Source organism: Lontra canadensis, unplaced genomic scaffold (assembly GCF_010015895.1).
Source record: "Lontra canadensis isolate GAN:19392208 unplaced genomic scaffold, GSC_riverotter_1.0 scaffold3, whole genome shotgun sequence".
Lineage (NCBI taxonomy): Eukaryota > Metazoa > Chordata > Mammalia > Carnivora > Mustelidae > Lontra > Lontra canadensis.
Genome location: NW_022630997.1, coordinates 46,087,758 through 46,108,428, shown reverse-complemented (window position 1 = coordinate 46,108,428; position 20,671 = coordinate 46,087,758). Strand labels below are relative to the sequence as shown.

The 20,671-nt window shown below is 39.6% G+C and overlaps 1 protein-coding gene across 1 annotated transcript in view; it reads left to right on the top strand.

Moving 5' to 3' along the window:
- The window catches only part of KIFBP (kinesin family binding protein), a 33,114-nt gene extending 13,426 nt beyond the window's left edge, over positions 1-19,688 (top strand). Inside the window, exons 3-7 of the mRNA XM_032841543.1 lie at positions 6,675-6,754; positions 7,071-7,254; positions 9,853-9,937; positions 14,065-14,180; positions 18,279-19,688. Of these exons, the coding sequence (XP_032697434.1) occupies positions 6,675-6,754; positions 7,071-7,254; positions 9,853-9,937; positions 14,065-14,180; positions 18,279-19,154 (1,341 nt within the window). The 3' untranslated portion in view covers positions 19,155-19,688. The remainder of the gene's footprint in view (positions 1-6,674; positions 6,755-7,070; positions 7,255-9,852; positions 9,938-14,064; positions 14,181-18,278) is intronic.
- The last annotated feature ends 983 nt before the right edge of the window (positions 19,689-20,671 follow it).

Here is a 20,671-nt window from a genome sequence, read left to right as displayed (position 1 = left end):
TGTAGAGTACAATAGTAGTAACTGAAGGCACCATGTTGTATAGTACATCCCCAGGATTTATTTGTTTTGTAATGTGAGGTTTTTGTCTCTTGACCACCTTCAGCCTTTTCTCCACTATCGCCACCTCTGGAAACAACTAGTTTGCTCTCTGCTTCTAGGCATTCTTTTTTCTTGTGCGTTTTTGCTTTTTCTTTTTTTCTTTTTCTTTTTAAAATTCCACATATAAGTGATCCCACATGGTATTTGTCTTTCTCTGACTTACCTCATTTTCCATAATGTCCTCAGAGTCCATCCATATTACAAGTGGCAGGATTTCCTTCTTTTTTTTTTTTTTAATGGCTAAATAATTTCCTGTATGTATGCGTATTTTTTTATCCATTTATCCCCTGATGGACACCTAGGTTGTTTCCTTGTCTTGGCTGTTGTAAATAGTTCTCCAGTGAACATGGAGGTGCTTTTATCTTTTCGAGTTAGTGTTTTTATTTCCTTTGGCTAAATACCCAGAAGTGGAATTGCTAGTCTTATGGTAGTTTTATTTTTAATTTTTTGAGAAATCTCCATACTGTTTTCCATAGAGGCTGCCTAATTTACATTTCTACCAACAGTGCACAGGGGTTCCCTTTTCTCTAACTTTGCCAACACTTGTTATTTCTTGTCTTTTTTGGTAATAGCCATTCTGACAGGTGTGAGGTCATTTCTCATTATAGTTTTGATTTGCATCTCCCTGATGATTAGTGATGCTAAGCATCTTCTCTTGTATTTGTTGGCCATCTGTATGTCTTCCTTTGAATAATGTCTGTTTAGGACCTCTGCCCATTTTTTAATTGGGTTGTTTGGGTTTTTTTGGTACTGAGTTTCATGAATTCTTTATACATTTTGAATATTAACCCCTTCTCAATACATGATTTGCAGAAACTTTCTCCTATTTGGTAGGTTGCCTTTTCATTTTGTTGTTGGGTTCCTTTGCTGTTTAGAAGCTTTTTATTTGTTATTTTCCCACTGTTCATATTTTACTTATTTAACAAACATTTATAACACTTACAGTACCTTCAGGCATTGTTATAAATATTACCAATTTTAACTCACTTAATCTTCATGACAACTCATAAGGTAGATACTTTTATTATTCCTATTATATAGATGAAGAAAAAGAAGCACACTAGATTGTGACTCACCCAAGGCCACACACTAGTAAGTGGTGAAGTTGGGGTTCTGACCCACATGATCTGATTCCAGAATCCACTATACTCCATTGTCTCAGTAGTTGGACTTAGTCTAAAATACAAGTTTGAGGTGCTCCTTTAAGAACTGTGTAGTGTAGGGGTGCCTGGGTGACTCAGTGGGTTAAAGCCTCTGCCTTCGGCTCAGGTCATCATCCCAGGGTCCTGGGATCGAGCCCCACATCGGGTTCTCTGCTCAGCGGGGAGCCTGCTTCCCCCTCTCTCTCTGCCTGCCTCTCTGCCTACTTGTTATCTCTGTCAAATAAAAAATTAAAAAAAAATAGAACTGTGTAGCGTAGGGGCACCTGGGTGGCTCTGATGGTTAAGTGTCTGCCCTCGGCTCAGGTCAGATCTCTGGGTCCTGGGATCGAGCCCCGCATCTGGCTCCTTGCTCAGCGGGGAGTCTTCTTCTCCCTCTCCATTTGTCTCTCCCCCTGCTCGTGCTCCCTCTTTCTCTTTGTATCTCTCTGTCTCAAATACATAAATTTTAAAAATGTTTAAAAAAAAAAAAAAAAGAAGAAGGGGATGCCTGGATGACTCAGTCGGTTAAGCATCTGCCTTCAGCTCAGGCCATGATCCAGAGTCCTGGTATCAAGTCCCACATCAGGCTCCTTGCTCATTGGGAGTCTGCTTCTCCCTCTGCCTGCCACTCTCCCATGCTTGTGCTCTCTCTCTCTCTTTCTGACAAATAACTAAATAAAATCTTTAAAAAAACAAACAAACAACTGTGTAGTATAGAGAGGACTTCCGTATCTATACCAAAATGATAATAAGTAAAAGGAGTGTGCTGTGAGCATAATGCACAGATGGAACATTTCTGTTTGCTTTGTCAGTTTAATTCACTAGACATTTATTGTTTTTACTATGTGACAGATATTGTACAGAATGCTAGGGAATCAAATAGGAAGGAATAAAATATGTTCCCTAACCATAACAAGCTACCCCTAGAGTATAAAGATTGGAGCAAATCAGCATGTTAATTATACCCCCAAGGAATTTTTAAAAAATATTTTATTTATTTTTTTGACACAGAGAGATCACAAGTAGGCAGAAAGGCAGGCAGAGAGAGAGAGAGAGAGAGAGAGAGGAGGAAGCAGGCTCCCTGCCGAGCAGAGACCCTGGACCCTGAGATCATGACCTGAGCTGAAGGCAGAAGGCAGACACTTAACTGACTGAGCCACCCAGACACCCTCCCTCTCTGCCACCCACGCTCCCTATCAAGGAATTTTAGAATGTACATTTTTTTAAAAAAAGGATTTTAGGGGGCGCCTGGGTGGCTCAGTGGGTTAAAGCCTCTGCCTTTGGCTCAGGTCATGATCCCAGGGTCCTGGGATCGAGCCCCACATCGTACTCTCTGCTTGGCGGGGAGCCTGCATCTGCTCCTCTCTCTGCCTGCCTCTCTGCCTACTTGTGATCTCTGTCTGTCAAATAAATAAATAAAATCTTAAAAAAAAAAGATTTTATTTATTTGTTAGAAAGTGCACAGGCAGGGGGAGCAGCAGGCAGAGGAAGAAGCAGGCTCCCCCCTGAGCAAGGAGCCTGATGTGGGACTCCATCCCAGGGGCCTGGGATCATGACCTGAGCCTAAGGCAGACCCTCGGCCATTTGAGCCACCCAGGCGTCCTTGGATTGTACATTTTAAAAGTCATGGTGCTTCTTCTTGGTGTTTTAACTTTCCTCCAAATGAACTAAGAGGAGCAGAGCACCACAAAGCCAAAGGAGATGTTACTCTCTGTTCTGAACAAAAGATTCACAACAGCCAATGTTTAGGTTTTGAAAAGTAAAGAGAGCTTTATTAATTATTATAGAAACCTAATAGAAACAGAAGAGGAAAGGAATCTCTACATAGATGAAGGTAATAGGCAATAAGTGAGAATGAAGGAAAATTATATCACACTGGGTGCTTAGAACATCCAACCTCCTTAGCTGGGGAAGCCCCGGGGAAACAGCCAGGTGGGATCCCGATGGGGAGGCCTGGAGGAGTGTCCTCCCCTTAGATGAGACTTCGAACTGACTGTCCCCAGAAGGGCCATATTTATAGAGCAAATGATGGGGTTTAAAGTTAAACATTGTTTGCTTACATGAAGCTTGGAGTGAGCTGCATTTCTGTGTTATCATGTTTTTATATTTTCAAGGAGCCAGGGCTCTGTGCATCTGCCTCCCCTCCCGGGTTCTATTCCAGGAAGCCAGCCCAGCCTGGAGCAGGAGGGGATGTGAGACAAGATTTATAGAACAAAACAGAACAGAAGGGCCAATTCTGATCTGGAGGTCAGATAATATATTTTAATCAACAAGGCTCTCAAGGTTGTCCTCACAGCATGAGTCTCAAAAACATTAGCCTGCCTGTGTATATGCAGGTCTAGGTGGTCACTTATGTGGGACAAATCACAGAAACAGCTATCCATATGGACCACCCTCCTTTCATGATTTTAGGCTCACACTCTTATACATGGAATTCTTCATTTAAAATGTTAAGATACAGACTGCCTGGGTGGCTCGGTTGGTTAAGCATCTGACTCTTGATTTCAGCGTAGGTCATGATCTCAGGTTCATGAAATTGAGCCCATGTTGGGCTCTGCACTTGACATGGAGTCTGCTTAAGATTCTCTCTCTCTCTCTGCCCCTCCTCCCTCAGAAATGTGTAATACCAAAAACCTATGATATTTCATTAAAAATTAGTATTAATATGGAAACATAAAACATATCAAACATTTTGTACTGAGTCATACCTGTGTTTTAGTTCAGAGAAGAGAGTGGTTTGATTTAGGGTCATTTATGACGTGGTAGCTGTAACGATGAAGTATGTATAGAAAATAATACATTGATTAATTCCCTTCTTCAAAAAAGAGTAAGTATATATATATATATATATATATATATATTTTTTTTTTTTTTTTTTTTTTTTTTTTTTTAAAGAGTAAGCATAGGGGCGTCTGGGTGGCTCAGTGGGTTAAAGCCTCTGCCTTTGGCTCAGGTCATGATCTCAGGGTCCTGGAATCGAGCCCCGCATCGGGCTCTTTGCTCAGCAGGGAGCCTGCTTCCCCCTCTCTCTGTCTGCCTGCCTCTCTGCCTACTTGTGATCTCTCTGTCTGTCAAATAAATAAATAAAATCATAAAATAAAGAGTAAGCATATAAACAGCCATCAAAATTATTGAGATCTTGAAAGAATTACTTATCTGTTGTGTTTGCCTTGGGCATTGCTTCCTGTCTTAGTCATTTTTACTTTCTGTAAATTCTAGGAATCCAAGTTGTGATGCTTTTAGCATTTACATCCAGAATGTAAGATCACATTTTTTAAAAACAGAAGAGGGATTTTTGCTATTTGAAGTCCAGGGAATTCACTTTAAAGCAAGGCTGGTCTTGCAGATGTGTCTGTCCTCGTAGAAGTAGATGGACAGTGGTGCTGTTTTGGAGGGCTGAAGATGGTATCATAAGTGATTTACATGTATTAACTTACTGAATCCTCATTAACAATCTTATGAAGTAATTTTATCAACGAGAAAACAGAAGTGCAAGAGATTGGGTGAATTGGCCATAGTAATGCACAATAGAATCACTGATTTTATTGCCTCTGTATTAAAAGGGGGTAAGCTATATGCTTTTCTTGTTACGTTGAGAAAAAAATTATTGGAGCAGGGACGCCTGGGTGGCTTAGTTGGTTAAGCAGCTGCCTTCGGCTCAGGTCATGATCCCAGCCTCCTGGGATCGAGTCCCACATCGGGCTCCTCGCTCGGCAGGGAGCCTGCTTCTCCCTTTGCCTCTGTCTACCACTCTGTCTGCCTATGCTTGCGCTCTATCAAATAAATAAATAAAATCTTTAAAAAAAAAAGTATTGGAGCAAATATTTGAATATTTTAAATGTTTTAAATATTTTAAATTTAAATATTTAATATTTAAAACTTTGATTTGATTTTCACTAGTGGTCAGTTTAGAACAATATCACTCTAAGGATGAACATACCTTTTTATTTGTCATAATTATGTAGGTTTTTTTATTTTTTAAGATTTTATTTTTTTATTTTATTTTATTTTTTTTAAGATTTTATTTATTTATTTGACAGATCACAAGCAGGCAGAGAGGCAGGCAGAGAGAGAGGAGAAAGCAGGCTCCCTGCTGAGCAGAGATCCCGATGCAGGGCTCGATCCCAGGACTCTGAGCTCATGACCTGAGCCGAAGGCAGCGGCTTAACCCACTGAGCCACCCAGGCGCCCCTAAGATTTTATTTTTAAGGGATGCCTGGGTGACTCCGTTAAATGTCTACCTTTGGCTCAGGTCATGATCCCAGGGTCCTGGGATCAAGTCCCACATCAAGCTCCCTGCTCAGCAGGGAGCCTGTTTCTCCTCTCTCTCCCCTGCTGCTACTGCTCTCTCTCTCCTCTTACACTCCCCCCTGCTTGTGCACTCTCTTTCTCTCTCTCTCTCTCTGACAAATAAATAAATGCAATCTTTGAAAAAAAAGATTTTATTTTTTATTTTATGTATTTTTTTAAAAGGGTTTTATTTATTTATTGATAGAGAATTCACAAGTAGGCAGAGAGGCAGACAGAGGAGGAGGGGGAAGCAGGCTCCCCACATAGCAGAGAGCCCGATGTGGGGCTTGATCCCAGGACCCTGAGACCATGACCTGAGCCGAAGGCAGAAGCTTAACCCACTGAGCCACCCAGGTGCCCCTAAGATTTTTTTTTAATTTTTATTGATTTTTTTTTTATTTTTTAAGATTTCATTTATTTATTTGACAGACAGAAATCACAAGTAGGCAGAGAGGCAGGCAGGGCGTGGGGAGGCATGCTCCCTGTAAGATTTTATTTTTAAGTAATATCTACACTTAACATGGGGCTTGAACTCACAACCCCCAGATCAAGAGTTGAGTGCTCTACCAACTAACCAGCCAGGTGCCCCACTTATGTAGGTTTTGAAAAGATTTTCTTTTTACTGGACAAAATTAAGACTTGAAGGCAAATTGGTAGGTTTTTTTTTTTTTTTTTTTTTTTAGTGTATTTGAGGTTCACTTTCCACAGCAGTTAAGATTCTGTCAGTTTCTAGGCAATCTCCTTTCATTGTTTGACTCTTTAAAAACTTATGGTTAAGAAAATTACTTCTTGGGATGCATGGGTGGCTCAGTTGGTTAAGTGTCTGCCTTTGGCTCAGGTCATGATCCAAGGACCCTGGGACTGAGCCCCACGTCAGGCTCCTTTCTCAGTGGGGAATCTGCTTCTTCCTCTGCCTGCAGCTTCCCCTACTTGTACTTGCTCTCTCTGACAAATAATTAAAATTTTAAAAAAAGAGAAAATTACTTCTTGGGTAACATGAAAATGAGCTAGTAAAAAATGAGGTATACTGAGCTTTAAAAATTTGTTTTGTCCAGTTTCTCCAGAGGAGGGCGCTTGGTGTTTACAGTTTAAAATTTTAGAGTTCTGTTAAATTTTTAGAGTTCTGTTTTTCTTTGATTGTAGATTGGGAGTCCTCCTCTTGATCCTACTGAGCATTTTCTTCCTGAAGAAGAGAAACTTGCTGAACAGGAAAGATCAAAAAGGTGAGTAAGTACAGAAATCTGCTCTCACAGGTAAATTCCACGTAGTGTAGGTAAGATGATTGTTCCAAAAGGCACAGTATTTTCTCTTTTGAGATGCTCCTAAAGTTGTAGAATGTGGATTCTGACATAGATTTAAAAATGTCCGTTTGCCACTTACTAGAAATGTGACCCTGTTCAAATCTGAGGCTCTGTTTTCCTCATCTCTCAGATAGCTACCATAGCCATACCCAACTCCAAGGGCTGGTGAGAGGACCGAGCTATATGAAAGTTCCATATCAATTGTAAACCTATACAAATATTCACTTCTTCTTCACAGATTTGAGAAGGTTTATACTCATAACCTCTATTACCTGGCTCAAGTCTACCAACATATGGAAATGTTTGAGAAAGCTGCTCATTATTGTCACAGTACCCTAAAACGCCAGCTTGAACACAATGCCTACCATCCCATAGAGTGGGCTATTAATGCTGCTACCTTGTCGCAGTTTTACATCAATAAGGTAAGCTTCTCAAATAGTTATCTAACCAAAAGTTACTGTACATGTGTATAAAAATAGAACCAGGAGTACCTTGAAAATGTCATCTTTTAAAAACAGGTAGCTTGTATTTTATGATGTAAACTGGACAGAAAAATGCAGCCCAGTTTGCCAGTATACTAGACTTATGTAGCTTTTTATTGCATTAATCCTTTTGAATGGTAAGATGCTGAATTTCGTCCTTGTCTTACATGCTGCTCTCCCCTAAAATTACATGTTAGTTACCTAAGACCAATTCGTTAATACAGAACATGATCATTCATTCTAGGGAGATGTTACCTTAAATTGCGGAGTTTATCTTATAGACACAGCTTTATCTTTATGCAGTGGTAATCTGTAACTATGAGGATTTGTCTGAGGAAGTTGACTGTTAAATGTGGGCTTCGATAAAAGCATGTGATGCATTTCAGTTATTCTTTAGAATTAACTCCTCCATAGTAATTTTTCTCTGTTGGAAATGTCTCTGCTCAGTTCCTGAGCTGTGACTCTCTATGATACACTTCTTCTGGAGGATTACACAGAATAACCTTGAGCTTCTCAGTTGTTGATCACAGTTATTCAGAATCACGTTGGTATATTTTTAATTAACCCATTTATTCCTTTAGTTCCTAAGAGTTTTAATGCTTAAACCCTTTCAGCCACCTTTCCCGGCCAGATTTTCTATTAATCCTCAGTAAGATACTCAGCAATAGAAATTACTTCTATTTGTATTTCTGATTCGCTCTGAAATTTTGGTACTTCTTTGCTGATCAGAGTTCCTTCTTTAAATCTCTTTGGTTACCTGCTGCTGTATGCTTCCTGGGCCTTTATCCTTTCTAAGCTTTTTGTTAGTGCTGGTTCTGTAAATGCGCCCTATGTTTAAAGTATTGTCCCACAGAATTTCATTCAGAAAAGCTATTAGCAGGCGAGAAAGGGCTGTGGTGACTGCAGCATCGCTTCTAGGACTTTGGTCTAAGATCAAGCGTGTAAGTAACGCTGTCGCGTCTCTTGGAGCATTCAGTTAAACCTGACTCATGAATCCATTCCATTGTGGTCATCATCAGAAGTGTTACCCGGGGCCTCTGTTTGTGGCACCTTTTTTTATAGCTTCCAGAGGCCCCTTATTTGTTTTGTTTAGCAACTTTAAAGCCACATATTCACTGTGATTTTAACTAATGCTTAAAACTCCATCGATATTAATAGTACTAAGATATTTAGATATTAATTTAAAGTATAATAAAAAATTTAAAGTTGTTAAGCATTGCTTATGTGGAGCATGCAGTAATTTTCATGAGTATCTCCCCCACCTTGTGCCTTTTTTTTTTTAAACTGAAATGTTTTCTAAGTTTTTGTTACAACTAGCTTAGTTATATTGCAAATAGAGATTTGAACCATTTTTTTTTTTTTAAGCAATGCAGTTGTCATTTTTATATCATTCTCATCTTCCATCTGGTTCCAATGATGAGGTTTTGCTACTCGATGTGTCCCTACCTGGCAGATGCTAAAGTCCCACATTTACCAGCCACCTAGAGGGCACAGGGCACTCACTGCTGTAGCGGTGGCTGCTTGCGGGCAACAAAGCCAAATAAAACTGAAAGATGAGGGGTAAGGGATTGCAGGGGGACTTTATGTAAACTAACTTTCTTTGGGCTTCTGAGGTTTAACACCAACATTCTGATCTGTAGATGTTGCTGGGCTAATACTGTACACAGTACCTAGCTAGTCTCGAGGTGGCTTCTGAATTTGCTGTCATGGAGAGATACATTTAGTGCTGAGATTTTGAAGTCATAGCCAACCATGAAAAATCTTCTCAACGAAATGAGGTATTATTAATATGAACTAGACATTTAACTAATGAGGGTGGCTTCCAACTAAAAGTTGGACTTTAACTTTGTATCTCTGCTGGGTTGTTCCTATGACTTACATGATAAACGCAAAGTGTTTGCGATAACTTTGCCATCCCCAAATTTGAATTAGGAAGTCTTCGAGTGTATCGGTAAAGCAGTTCCATAAAGTTCATCTGTGAAAATCTGTTAGCTTCAAAAGTTGATGGGAATCCTCATTCATGATATGTGAATTCCCCAAATTCCAGAAGACAGGAGTCTCTTCCTATCTATATTTACCCTTTTTGCCTTTGAAGTAGGATATATAGAGAGATCTCTGAAAATTAAATCTTCCAAGTCCTCGGACAGGGGACACATTTATCCCAGATGGCATTTTGGCTATGTGGACTGAACCTAAAAGCCTATGGGAAGCGCTCTCAGTCTAGGATGATCGCCGTTCTTGAAGCATCCTGAGTGATAACCCGAAGAGAGCTTTCAGTTCAGTCAGTAGTTGTCTCTCAACCAGTTTGGATTATTATGAAGAGTTTGGGGGGATTGTCATTTTAATCTGTGAGGTAGCTTTTTAACTAGAGTATACGTGTCATATACCTTCTTAATGTTCAGCAACTGTACAGGGTCTCCTTAGTGGTTTTTACCCAATTTTATAGCTTTTCTCATACTAGAAGTCTTTATGTAAAAGTGTTGACTGCAAATAAGGCTGGGTGATGATTGCACTTACTCTTGTTTATTTCCTCCACAGCTATGTTTCATGGAGGCCAGGCACTGTTTATCTACTGCTAACGTCATTTTTGGTCAAACTGGAAAGATCTCAACAACAGAAGACAGTAAGTTTGTATGTGCATGTTTTATTACATAGCTTTTAGAAAACATTTTCAAATCCTTTTAAATTTTAGAAAATTCACGAACAGAACAAGGAACTACTATAGCCCTTTTCAATTCACCAACTTTTAATAATTGCCTCATTTGCAATCACATTTTATTGTTCTTCAGGAGCATTTGAGAGAAGATTGTGAACGCTAGACTCCTTTATCCCTTTAGTACTTCAGTGCATATTTCCCAAGAATATTTTCTTATATATCATAGAACAGGAAATGTAACATTGATACAATTCTTTATCTATAATGCATATTTCTGTTTCATTAATTATTCCCATAATGTCTTTTCGAGTACTAGAGTATCCAGTTCATGATTTCCTACTGCATTTACTTGTCACATCTCTTTACTGTCCTTTAATCTGGGACAGTTCCCCAGCCATTCTTTCTCTTTCACCACATAGACATTTTTGAAAAATCTAAGCCAGTTATTAAATTAGATTTCCATCAATTGGTGTTTGATGTTTCCTTAAGCTAAGAATCAGATGACACATTTTTGGTTGGAATACTGCATAAGTGATGTGTCCAAATGTCTAGTTTTTAATTACAGTGTTTTATTTGGTTTTTAAAAATCACAGTTAACATGTATATTTGAGAAAATCAAAACCACGGTGAGGTATCATCTCATTCTCATGGCTTTTATGAAAAGGATAAGAAATAACAAGTGTTGGTGAGGATGTGAAGAAAAGGGAACCCTCGTGCACTGTTGGTGAGAATGTAAATTCTCTCACAGCCACTGTGGAAAACAGTATGGAGGTTTCTAAAAAATTAAAAATAGAAATAATATATAGTTCAGTAATTCCACTTCTGGGTATTTTCCCAGAGAAAAAGAAAACACTAAACCGAAAGATATATGCATCCCCATGTTCATTGCAGTATTATTTACAGTCACCAAGATATGAAAACAACTTAAGTATCCATTGCTGGATGAGTAGTAGAAAATATGGTGTATATGTCAATGGATTATTATGCAGGAAAAAAAGGAGAAAAAGAGAAATCTTTTTTAGGGGAGGTATAAACTTGCAGTTATAATTAAGTTGTGGGATGTAATGTACAGCATGGTGATTGTAGTAAATACTGTATTGCATATTTGAAAGTTGCTAAGAGGGTATATCTTTACAGCTCATTGCAAGAAAAATTAAACTGCATATGGTCATAAATATTAACTAGACTTCCTGTGATGATCATTTTGTAATAGTAATATATACAAATATCAACTCATTATGTTGTGCATAAAAAAACTAGTGTATAGTTGATCCTTAGTAATGTGGTGGGGTTAGGGGTCACTATCCCCTGTGTAGTTAAAAATCCATGTATAAATTTTGACTCCCTAAAACTTAATTACCAAGAGCTTACTGTGGACCAGATGCCTTACCATAACAACACATATTTTGTATGTTATATCTATTAATATTCTATCCTTACAATGAAATAAGCCAGCTAAAAGACAATGTTGGGAAAATCACAAGGAAGAGAAAATACATTTACAGTGCTGTACTGTAAAAAATTCATGTGTCAGTGAACCTGTGCAGTTCAAACCCATGTTGTTCAGGGTCAACTATAATGTCAGTTGTACCTCAATTTTAAAAAACAGTTGGAGCTTTTTATTATTATCAAATCAGTAACATATCTACATGGGGTCCCTGAACACATTTTACAAAGGTATCAACCCAATAACTTTTGCTTCCAAACCTTAAGGAGGTCAAGTACCCAGTTCCACCAGCTATTTCTGAAAGAGAAAAAAAGGACTTCATATCTAAGTACAGGTTCCAAAGTAGAGTCCATTATTTGTGGATTCTATATTTGTGGATTCACCTATTGCTACCATTTACTTGTGACCCCAAACTTCGTACGCTAGGCACTTCTGTCGTCATTTGTTCAGAACAGAAAAGAAGTTGGGTCACCTGAGGTACACGTTTCCAGCTGATGTTGAACAAGGCAACACTCGCCTTCTTGTTTCAGCTCCCATAGAGTGAATAAGTGCCCTTTTTTGGTTTATTTAGTACCCTATTCTTCACATTTTTGTGTTTTTTGTTGGCAATTTCATTGTTTAAAATGGCCCCCGAGTGTAGTGCTGAAGTGCTGTCCAGTGTAAACAGGTGACGGCCGTGACGTGCCTTATGGAGAAATGACAGTGCAGGATATGCTTCATTCAGGCACAGGTTATAGTGATGTTGGTCCTGAGCTCAGTGTTAATAAGCCAACAGTAGATACTAAGTAAGGGATCGTTAAATAGAAACACACACAAAATAAAGTTACACATATTGATCAGGTGATGAAAATGTGACCAGAAACTCATGGCAATCTAACCCTGTATTTTTCCAAGTTGTTTCAGCATTTGCTGATAATTCCATGTTCACGGTGACTATAGAAAGAACATAACTATCACGGATAATGAGAATCAACTGTATGTTGTTTCTTTAGTTTTACTGTTGGAGATAAAAAATCCACCTTTTGGGGGCACCGAGGTGGTTTAGTTGGTCAGGTGTCTGACTCTTGATTTCACCTGAGGTCATGATCTCAAGGTTGTGGGATTGAGCCCCACGTTGGGCTCCCTGCTCAGTGGAGGGTCTGCTTGAGATTCTCTCCCCCGTCCCCGTTCCACCCCCCACTTTCTCTCTCAAATAAGTAAATAAATCTTAAGAAGGAATAACAAACCCACTTTTTCTACTGAAACAAATGTTCATCTAAAGGAGACCATCAAACCCACCAGTGACTTGCTTCAGTGCCATGCTTCTGTGTTGTTTGGGAGGCTAATGACTTGATTCTCTCCCTGTAGAGCTGGGCACTGTGTCTGTTATACTTGGTGTTGGTGGTACACCTATGATGATGGAAAAGGTAGCCTACAGAGGAAGGTTTACATGGATTAATAGCAGTACTTCATTAAATCTGATAGGGTGATGGAAGGTGTTATTTCATGTTACTAAGGATTTTTTCTCAAATAGTGAAAACCAAAATAATTTAAATGATGAAAGTTATTTACTTATTTACATTGTCATTTTATTTATTTTTTAAGTATTCTCCATGCCCAGTGTGGAGACCAGTATGGGGCTTGAACTCACGACCTGGAGATCAAGACCTGAGCTGAGATCAAGAGTTGGATGCTTAACAGACTGAGCTACCCAGGTGCCCCAAATCATGCAAATTCTTAAGATAAATTTTTTTGCAAAAAGGAATGCCCTCCACAGGTGTAACTTAAGTATTTTGGTAAAACTGGATATGGGACTTGCATTACAAAATGAAATAATTGGGCCTTCACTAAATTGCCTCCATCATTCTGAACGTTAGTTTGGGGGAAGCTTTGCACCCAGGACTAACTTTTAATTAATGAGAACTCCATTTCATTTTGAATTTCACTAAATTGGAATTTTTGACAAATTGGTTAATAGTTATGCTAACTTTCACCTTGTTTGACATATTTCTCTTCTTTTCTTGAGAGAGAGACCATATATGCGTGCACAAACTTAGGGGAGGGGCAGAGGCAGAGAGAAAGAATGTTTCTCTTTATTTTAGATTTTATTTATTTATTTGGAGAGAGAGAGAATGAGCGAGAGGGAGAGGTAGAGAGAATCTGAATCAGACTCCATGCAGAGCCTGATGTCAGGCTTGATCCCACAACCTCGAGATCATGACCTGACTTTGTGTAGATTTGTTTCTTATAGAAGAAGTGGAAACAACAGAATTAGAAGATGGTTATATTACAAGAATGGTTATATAACCCAGGGAACATCTATTTAATCATATGTAATGCTATACTTAAAAAATGTTAAAGAGTTGATAATGATATGAGTGAAGTGTTAGTGGTAGAATATGTAAAAGAAAAACCTGTATTCAAAATTGAGTATACATTGTGACCTTAGTTTTTACAGACAACACACAAGAAAAAAACTAGAAGGAAATCTACAAAAATAATAACATGAGTGCCTCTGGGTGGTTGGAATTTTGGGTGGGTTTCCCCCCCATTGCTTCGGTGAGAATCTGTTACTCTTAAATTCAGGAAAAAGTGCTTTAAGAAGAATGTAGTACACAGTGAAAATTGTGATGGTGACCATTAAATAAATAACGTTCTGTGATTTTAGCTACTGAAGCTGAAGGAGATGTACCAGAGCTTTACCATCAAAGAAAAGGAGAGATAGCACGATGCTGGATCAAATATTGTTTGACTCTCCTGCAGAATGCCCAGCTTTCCATGCAGGTAATGTAGTCAGAAGTTGCCTTTTTTTTTTTTTTTTTTTTTTTTCCTTAAATAAGCAGGAAGGAAGTAAAAGCTTAAAATGGTAGTTATGTTTGTTGGGCTCACTGCATGTTTATTATGCACGACGTGCAGAATGCTCTCAAATATTTCTTGCTCTCCCATCTGCTTTTTAGAATCTTACTTGTTTAAGGTCCATCCCAAATACCACTTCTTCCTTAAAGACTTTCCTTTGGATAGACTATAAATTCCTGGAGAGGTAGGGGTTGCATCATATTCATATTATTATCATCAGGCACAGTAGATTCTCAATATATTATTTGTTCAGTGTGCAATTCTTCATAGCCTAGATGTACCATTTCCCTTCTTTTTTTTTTTTTTTAAGATTTTATTTATTTTATTTGACAGAGATCACAAGTAGGCAGAGAGACAGGCAGAGAGAGAGGAGGGAGCAGGCTCCCCGCTGAGCAGAGAGTCCGATGCGGGGCTCGATCCCAGGACCCTGGGATGATGACCTGAGCTGAAGGCAGAGGCTTTAACCCACTGAGCCACCCAGGCGCCCCTACCATTTCCCTTCTTTAAACACCATAAAACTTTCCTTGCCCATCCTAAATCACTTAGATTTTGCTTTCTATTATCTCTTTATATTCTTATTCTTATCTTTTTCCTTTACATCTTTTTAGACGATAAGCAACCTAATCTTTATATACTTTATACAGTACATATATTTATATTTATTTTATAAAAATCAGTATCTGGAAATAGCCCTGCCAGTTTATAGTAGTTGTATGTTTATGGCATTTTACTTAATCTCTCTTTGTCTCAATTTTCTCACAAAGGAGGTGGAGTTGATAACAGTACTTAACCTAATAATGTTATTGTTATCAGAGTTAAATTAACATATATATGCTAATCCATACTGAATCCTACTTTCTTTTTTTTTTTTAATAAAGATTTTATTCATTTATTTGACAGAGATCACAAGTAGGCAGAGAGGCAGGCAGAGAGAGAGAGAGAGAAGGAAGCACGCTCCCTGCTAAGCAGAGAGCCCGATGGGGGGCTTGATCCCAGGACTCTGCGATCATGACCTGAGCTGAAGGCAGAGGCTTTAACCCACTGAGCCACCCAGGCGCCCCTGAATCCCATCTTCTAACCACTAAGGAGGAAAGTAAATCATTTGGATGCAGTATACTAAACATAGATACATAGAAAACTTTCCTGGAGGAGTTAGGCTTTTTTTTTTTTGGACATGCATTAAATACAATAATTTTTACTAGTGATAATATAGAACTTAAGAAATTACTAAACAAAAGAAAACCAAACCACAAAACCCCAGAAGCATATATCGTGCAAGGATGAGAACATTTTAGAGGTAGAGGGTAAAGGTGAGGCATATTTGGGAAAGAAAGGAAATAGGGAGAGCTAGATAGTTTTAAGTCTAGAGAAGCTGGAGCTAGGAAAAGCCATCAACTTGCTTCTGCTCAGAAAGCAGCCAGGAAAGCATGTAAATAAGCAAACAGCCGGGGAGCAAGTAAGTAAGTAAGATTTGGGAGACTTAGGGCCTGCATTTGAAGTAATTGTGCCAAGCGAAATAGACTGTCATTTAACTCCTACCCATCACTTACTTGATGCTTCCCAGACTGGGCACCAGGACTTACACCTGATTGCTTGAAACTACGTTAAATAGTCGCCTGCTCTGAAATGACTCCGATTCTTCTTAATCTGACTTTGCTACTTTAACTTCCTCCTTTGATTATCTGTTCCCCTGAAAAACTTTCTTCAACTCAAGTTTAAGACCTACACAGATGTACTTACGCCAGCTTTGTGCTGGTCGTTGTCCAAGGAGGAAGACGAGTAGACTTGGGGTTTTCCTTCATGTAGAAGTGTACCTTGGGTCAGTTCCACAAAGGAGAGACACCATGCCAGAGGACATGTAAGGGGAAGTGGCATGTGAAGGATGCTCTGGGAATGAGTCGGAATTAGCTGGACTGGAAAAATGGAAGTTCAGCATTCCCACGAGCGGAAGCAGCACAGGGAGCGTAGTATTAGATGGGGTGGACAAAGGCCTGTGAGGCTGGGCAGAGTGGGAGAGCACGTGAGCTAAGACAGAGTCAGAAGGGGGCTGGCATAAGCAGGGCCTTTGAGGAGTGGAGGCTTGAAGTGTTTTGGAACAGTCGCTTGGGGGGCGAATTGAGGGGAAGTACCGGGAGAGGAGGGAGATTAGGTAGAAGAGCACTGTGACAGTCCGGGTGGGAGGTGAAGGGAGCTTGGTCTGGGGTGGTGTCAGGACAGATGGAAGAGGAAAGAATGGATTCCAGAGCTCTTCGGGAAGCAAATGTAAAGGACTTGGAGACAGACTGAAAGTGTGGGGTAAAGGGGAGCAAGGAGGGACAGCTCAAGGATGATTTCCGGGCTGTTGACTGTCCAGGTAGACGGAGGCTTCTTCACTCAGACAGTACTAGGGTAGGAAGCAGCGGAAGAAGAACAGGAGTTCTGCTGCGGACATCCTGCGGATGAGTTGCCTTTGGGTGTTCTGACAGGAGAGGTCTGTGGGGGGCTTTGGCTACGGGGCTGCAGCTCGTGAAGGGGTGTGGGCTGTAGCTGTAGCGCTGTGAGGCATCCTCACATGGGTAACGGTTGCAGCCGTGGGTGCTCACAGTCACCTGGAGGGCAGCGCCGTCCAGTAGAAATCGAATACCAGCCGTGTATGTAATTTTCAGTTTTCTAATGGCCACATTAGAAAAGGAGGAAGGGTGAATTAACTTTATACCTTTTATTACCCAGATTATATTTTAAAAATTGTCACTGATATTAAAGAGATTTAAAATTATTTTTGAATTAAGTCTTAGAATTGGGTATATCATGTGGATACAGCCCACATTTCAGTTTGAACTTGCTGCATTTCCAGTGCCCAGGAGTCATCCACGTGTGGCCACTGGCTATTGTTTTGAACAGTGCAGATGAAGAGACAATGTTGAGTGACAGGAAGAAAAGGCTTGGGCGGGGGGAGCATAGAGGGATCTGATGTTCAGTTTTATTGGCCAGGAAGAGGAAGATGAGTTTAGTATTTTTTTTTTTTTTTTAAGATTTATTTGAGAGAGAAAGAGAGTGGTGGAAGTATGAGTGGGAGGAGGGGCAAAAAGGGAGGGAGAGAGAGAATCTCAAGCAGATTCTGTGCTGAGCTAGGAGCCTACCGCAGGGCTTGATCCCAGGACACATGAGATAATGACGTCAGCTGAAACCAAGAGCAGGACGCTTCACCAACTGAACCATGCAGACACCCTGAGCTTTAATCTCTCTCTCTCTCTTTTTTTTTTTTTTTTAAAGATTTTATTTGAGAGAATGAGAGAGAAAGCATGTACGCACAAGCAGGGGAGCAGCAGGCAGAGTGAGAGGGAGAAGCAGGCTTCCTACCGAGCAAGGAGTCAGATGTGGGGCTTGATCCCAGGACCGTGGGATAATGACCCCAGCTGAAGGCAGACACCTAACCAGTTGAGCTAGCAAGGCACTCTGCTTAGTCTATTTTTTAAACCATTTTACCTTTTTTTTTTTTCTTTTTCCTGTCCTGAGAGGTAGGGGGAGATATCTTTGACAGTAGATTTAACTGTGTCTTCACTTGAGTGTCTTTGAGACCTAGGACATTTCTCTGTATTTCTCTAAATAACTTCTAGCATAGACACCATATCATTAATCTTAATGGCATCTCGGTGCAGTATTTTTAGGATATAGATTACAGTCGCGTTCTAATATTAAAATATTAATATTGCATGTGTATAATGTTTCACAGTCTCTAAGGTTCTTTCATACGTATTTATCTTACCTGAAAAGAGAAACTATAAATGAGTTTTAGCTCCCTGAAGAGGAAAGTCATGTATAAGCAGCTTATTTGATTTAAATATCTTTTTCTTGTTCTTACATTTTTAATACAATTGAAATATAATTAGAAGAAAGGAGTTTTAAAAGATGTGTAAGATTATGGTACCTCCATAAACCCAGCTGAGAAAGAGGGCTTTCTTTTCTTTCTTCTTTAGTTTGCCATAATATTATTTGACAGCAGGAGATCAGTGTGCTGTCTCACCATAATGTATTTTTTTCTTTCAGGACAACATAGGAGAGCTTGATCTTGATAAACAATCTGAACTTAGAGCTTTAAGGAAGAAAGAATTAGATGAGGAAGAAAGGGTGAGGAAGAAAGCTGTACAGTTTGGAACCGGTGAGCTGTGTGACGCCATCTCCGCGGTGGAAGAGAAAGTGAGCTATCTGAGACCTTTAGATTTTGAAGAAGCCCGAGAACTTTTCTTACTGGGTCAACACTATGTCTTTGAGGCAAAAGAGTTCTTTCAGATTGATGGTTATGTCACTGACCATATCGAAGTGGTCCAAGACCACAGTGCTTTGTTTAAGGTGCTCGCCTTCTTTGAAACTGATATGGAGAGACGGTGCAAAATGCATAAACGGAGAATAGCCATGCTAGAGCCCCTCATTGTGGATCTGAATCCACAGTATTACCTGTTGGTCAACAGGCAGATTCAGTTTGAGATTGCACATGCGTACTATGACATGATGGATTTGAAGGTTGCCATTGCCGACAAGCTGAGGGACCCCGATTCACACATTGTAAAAAAAATAAATAATCTCAATAAGTCAGCGTTGAAGTACTACCAGCTCTTCCTAGACTCCCTGAGAGACCCAAATAAAGTCTTTCCTGAGCACATAGGGGAAGATGTTCTTCGCCCTGCCATGTTAGCTAAGTTTCGAGTTGCCCGTCTCTATGGCAAAATCATCACTGCAGATCCCAAGAAAGAGCTAGAAAATTTGGCAACATCGTTGGAACATTACAAATTTATTGTTGATTACTGTGAAAAGCACCCTGAGGCTGCCCAGGAAATAGAAGTTGAGTTAGAACTTAGTAAAGAGATGGTGAGTCTTCTTCCAACAAAAATGGAGAGATTTAGAACCAAGATGGCCTTGACTTAATAATCCTTGTTTTTAATGAAAGTGCAATATTAAAGAGAGATTTCCCCTTAGTCAAACAAACCCCATTCCATTGTGATGTTTACCTTTCTAGCCAGATGAGTGCAGTTTGAACTTGACATAACAGACCAATTGTCTTTGCTAGGACCTTAATCAACATAAAGATAATTTATACCTAATTATGTAAATTGCCTTGTTAAGGTGACATGTGATTGGTATGTTAGATTGCTTGTTTCCTATTTAAGTAGAAACCTTTCCTACCTCAGTTTCAAAAGGTAGGTTCTTTGTTGGCTAGTACTTGATAGATTTGTTAAGAGGAACAACTCCGGAGTTACATACCTGGTAGATAAGCCTGTTAATTAAAAAGTAACTTCTTGTAGTTATTCTTCCCAAAATACTTACTTTCCTAATTCCCGGAGAAATCGCTCCTTTTCTGAAAACATCAAAAAACTAAGTTATATTGTTGTAAAGTACTGTAGTTTATCTCATTTATAGAGGAAAAGGCCTTGTTGGAAATAAATTGACTTGTTTCACTAATAAAAGCTTCCATTTACTCTTTTGTTTTCTTGTAAGAATTCATTTTATTTTTGGCACTTCGAATGTATTGCTCTACTTGAAGCCAGAGAAGAATATTTCTTGGGCCTCATCTCACAGTTAGAAAACATTAAAACCTCATTCCAGATCGTCTCTGTGCTGGAAAAATCTACTGGCTGAGTTTCTTACAAGAGCATTTTGGTGTATTTATAAACCTTGAAGCACTTTTGAAAAAGAATATGTACTTCAAAATAACATCATTAATATACGTTAGTCAATTCAAGAAATGAAGAATTGAAATGGAGTCCCTGTGAAGCACAAAAATCAAGATCGATTGTAAGGTTTGATACAGAGAATCGCTGTGTCTGTTGGCTTGCCTATTAATTTGCTTCAGAAAGCCTAGGATTCAGTCGACTATATGTGTGATAAACACCCTGCTTTTCCTCTGACATCAATTTTTCAGAAGAAAAAAGAATCAGCATGACAGCCATGTATAACTCACTCCATATTTAATATTGATTGTTAGGTGTTGGCTGTGGGTCAGGTACTGTTCTCGCTGCTGTTAGCATAGAGGACACCGTGATGAACAAGATCAACAAGGTCCTGCCGTCACGGAGCAACTGAACCAACGAGCAGAGTGATGTCGGGTCAGGAGTGCTGTTAAGGAAGGAACCAGAGTGATACGGTAAACATTTAATAGGAAGGGGTGCCTGATTTAGCTACGGTCATCTGGAGAGGCCTCTGAAAATGTAGAAGGTGACATTGAGAACCAGACGGGGGAAAAAGGCGGTCAAGATCCTGTGGTGGCGTATTCTGGAGCGTGCTGGGCGCTCAGGCTGGAAGAAGTGGAGGAAGCCATTTGGCTTTAGAAGATAGGAAAGGCTGGTGTGGCTGCAGCAGATGAGGATTGTGGAATGGGGTCAGTCAGGCACGGACAGAGAGTCCAGACAGAGAAGGTTTTGTAGAGGAGGAGAAGGAGTTTGCAT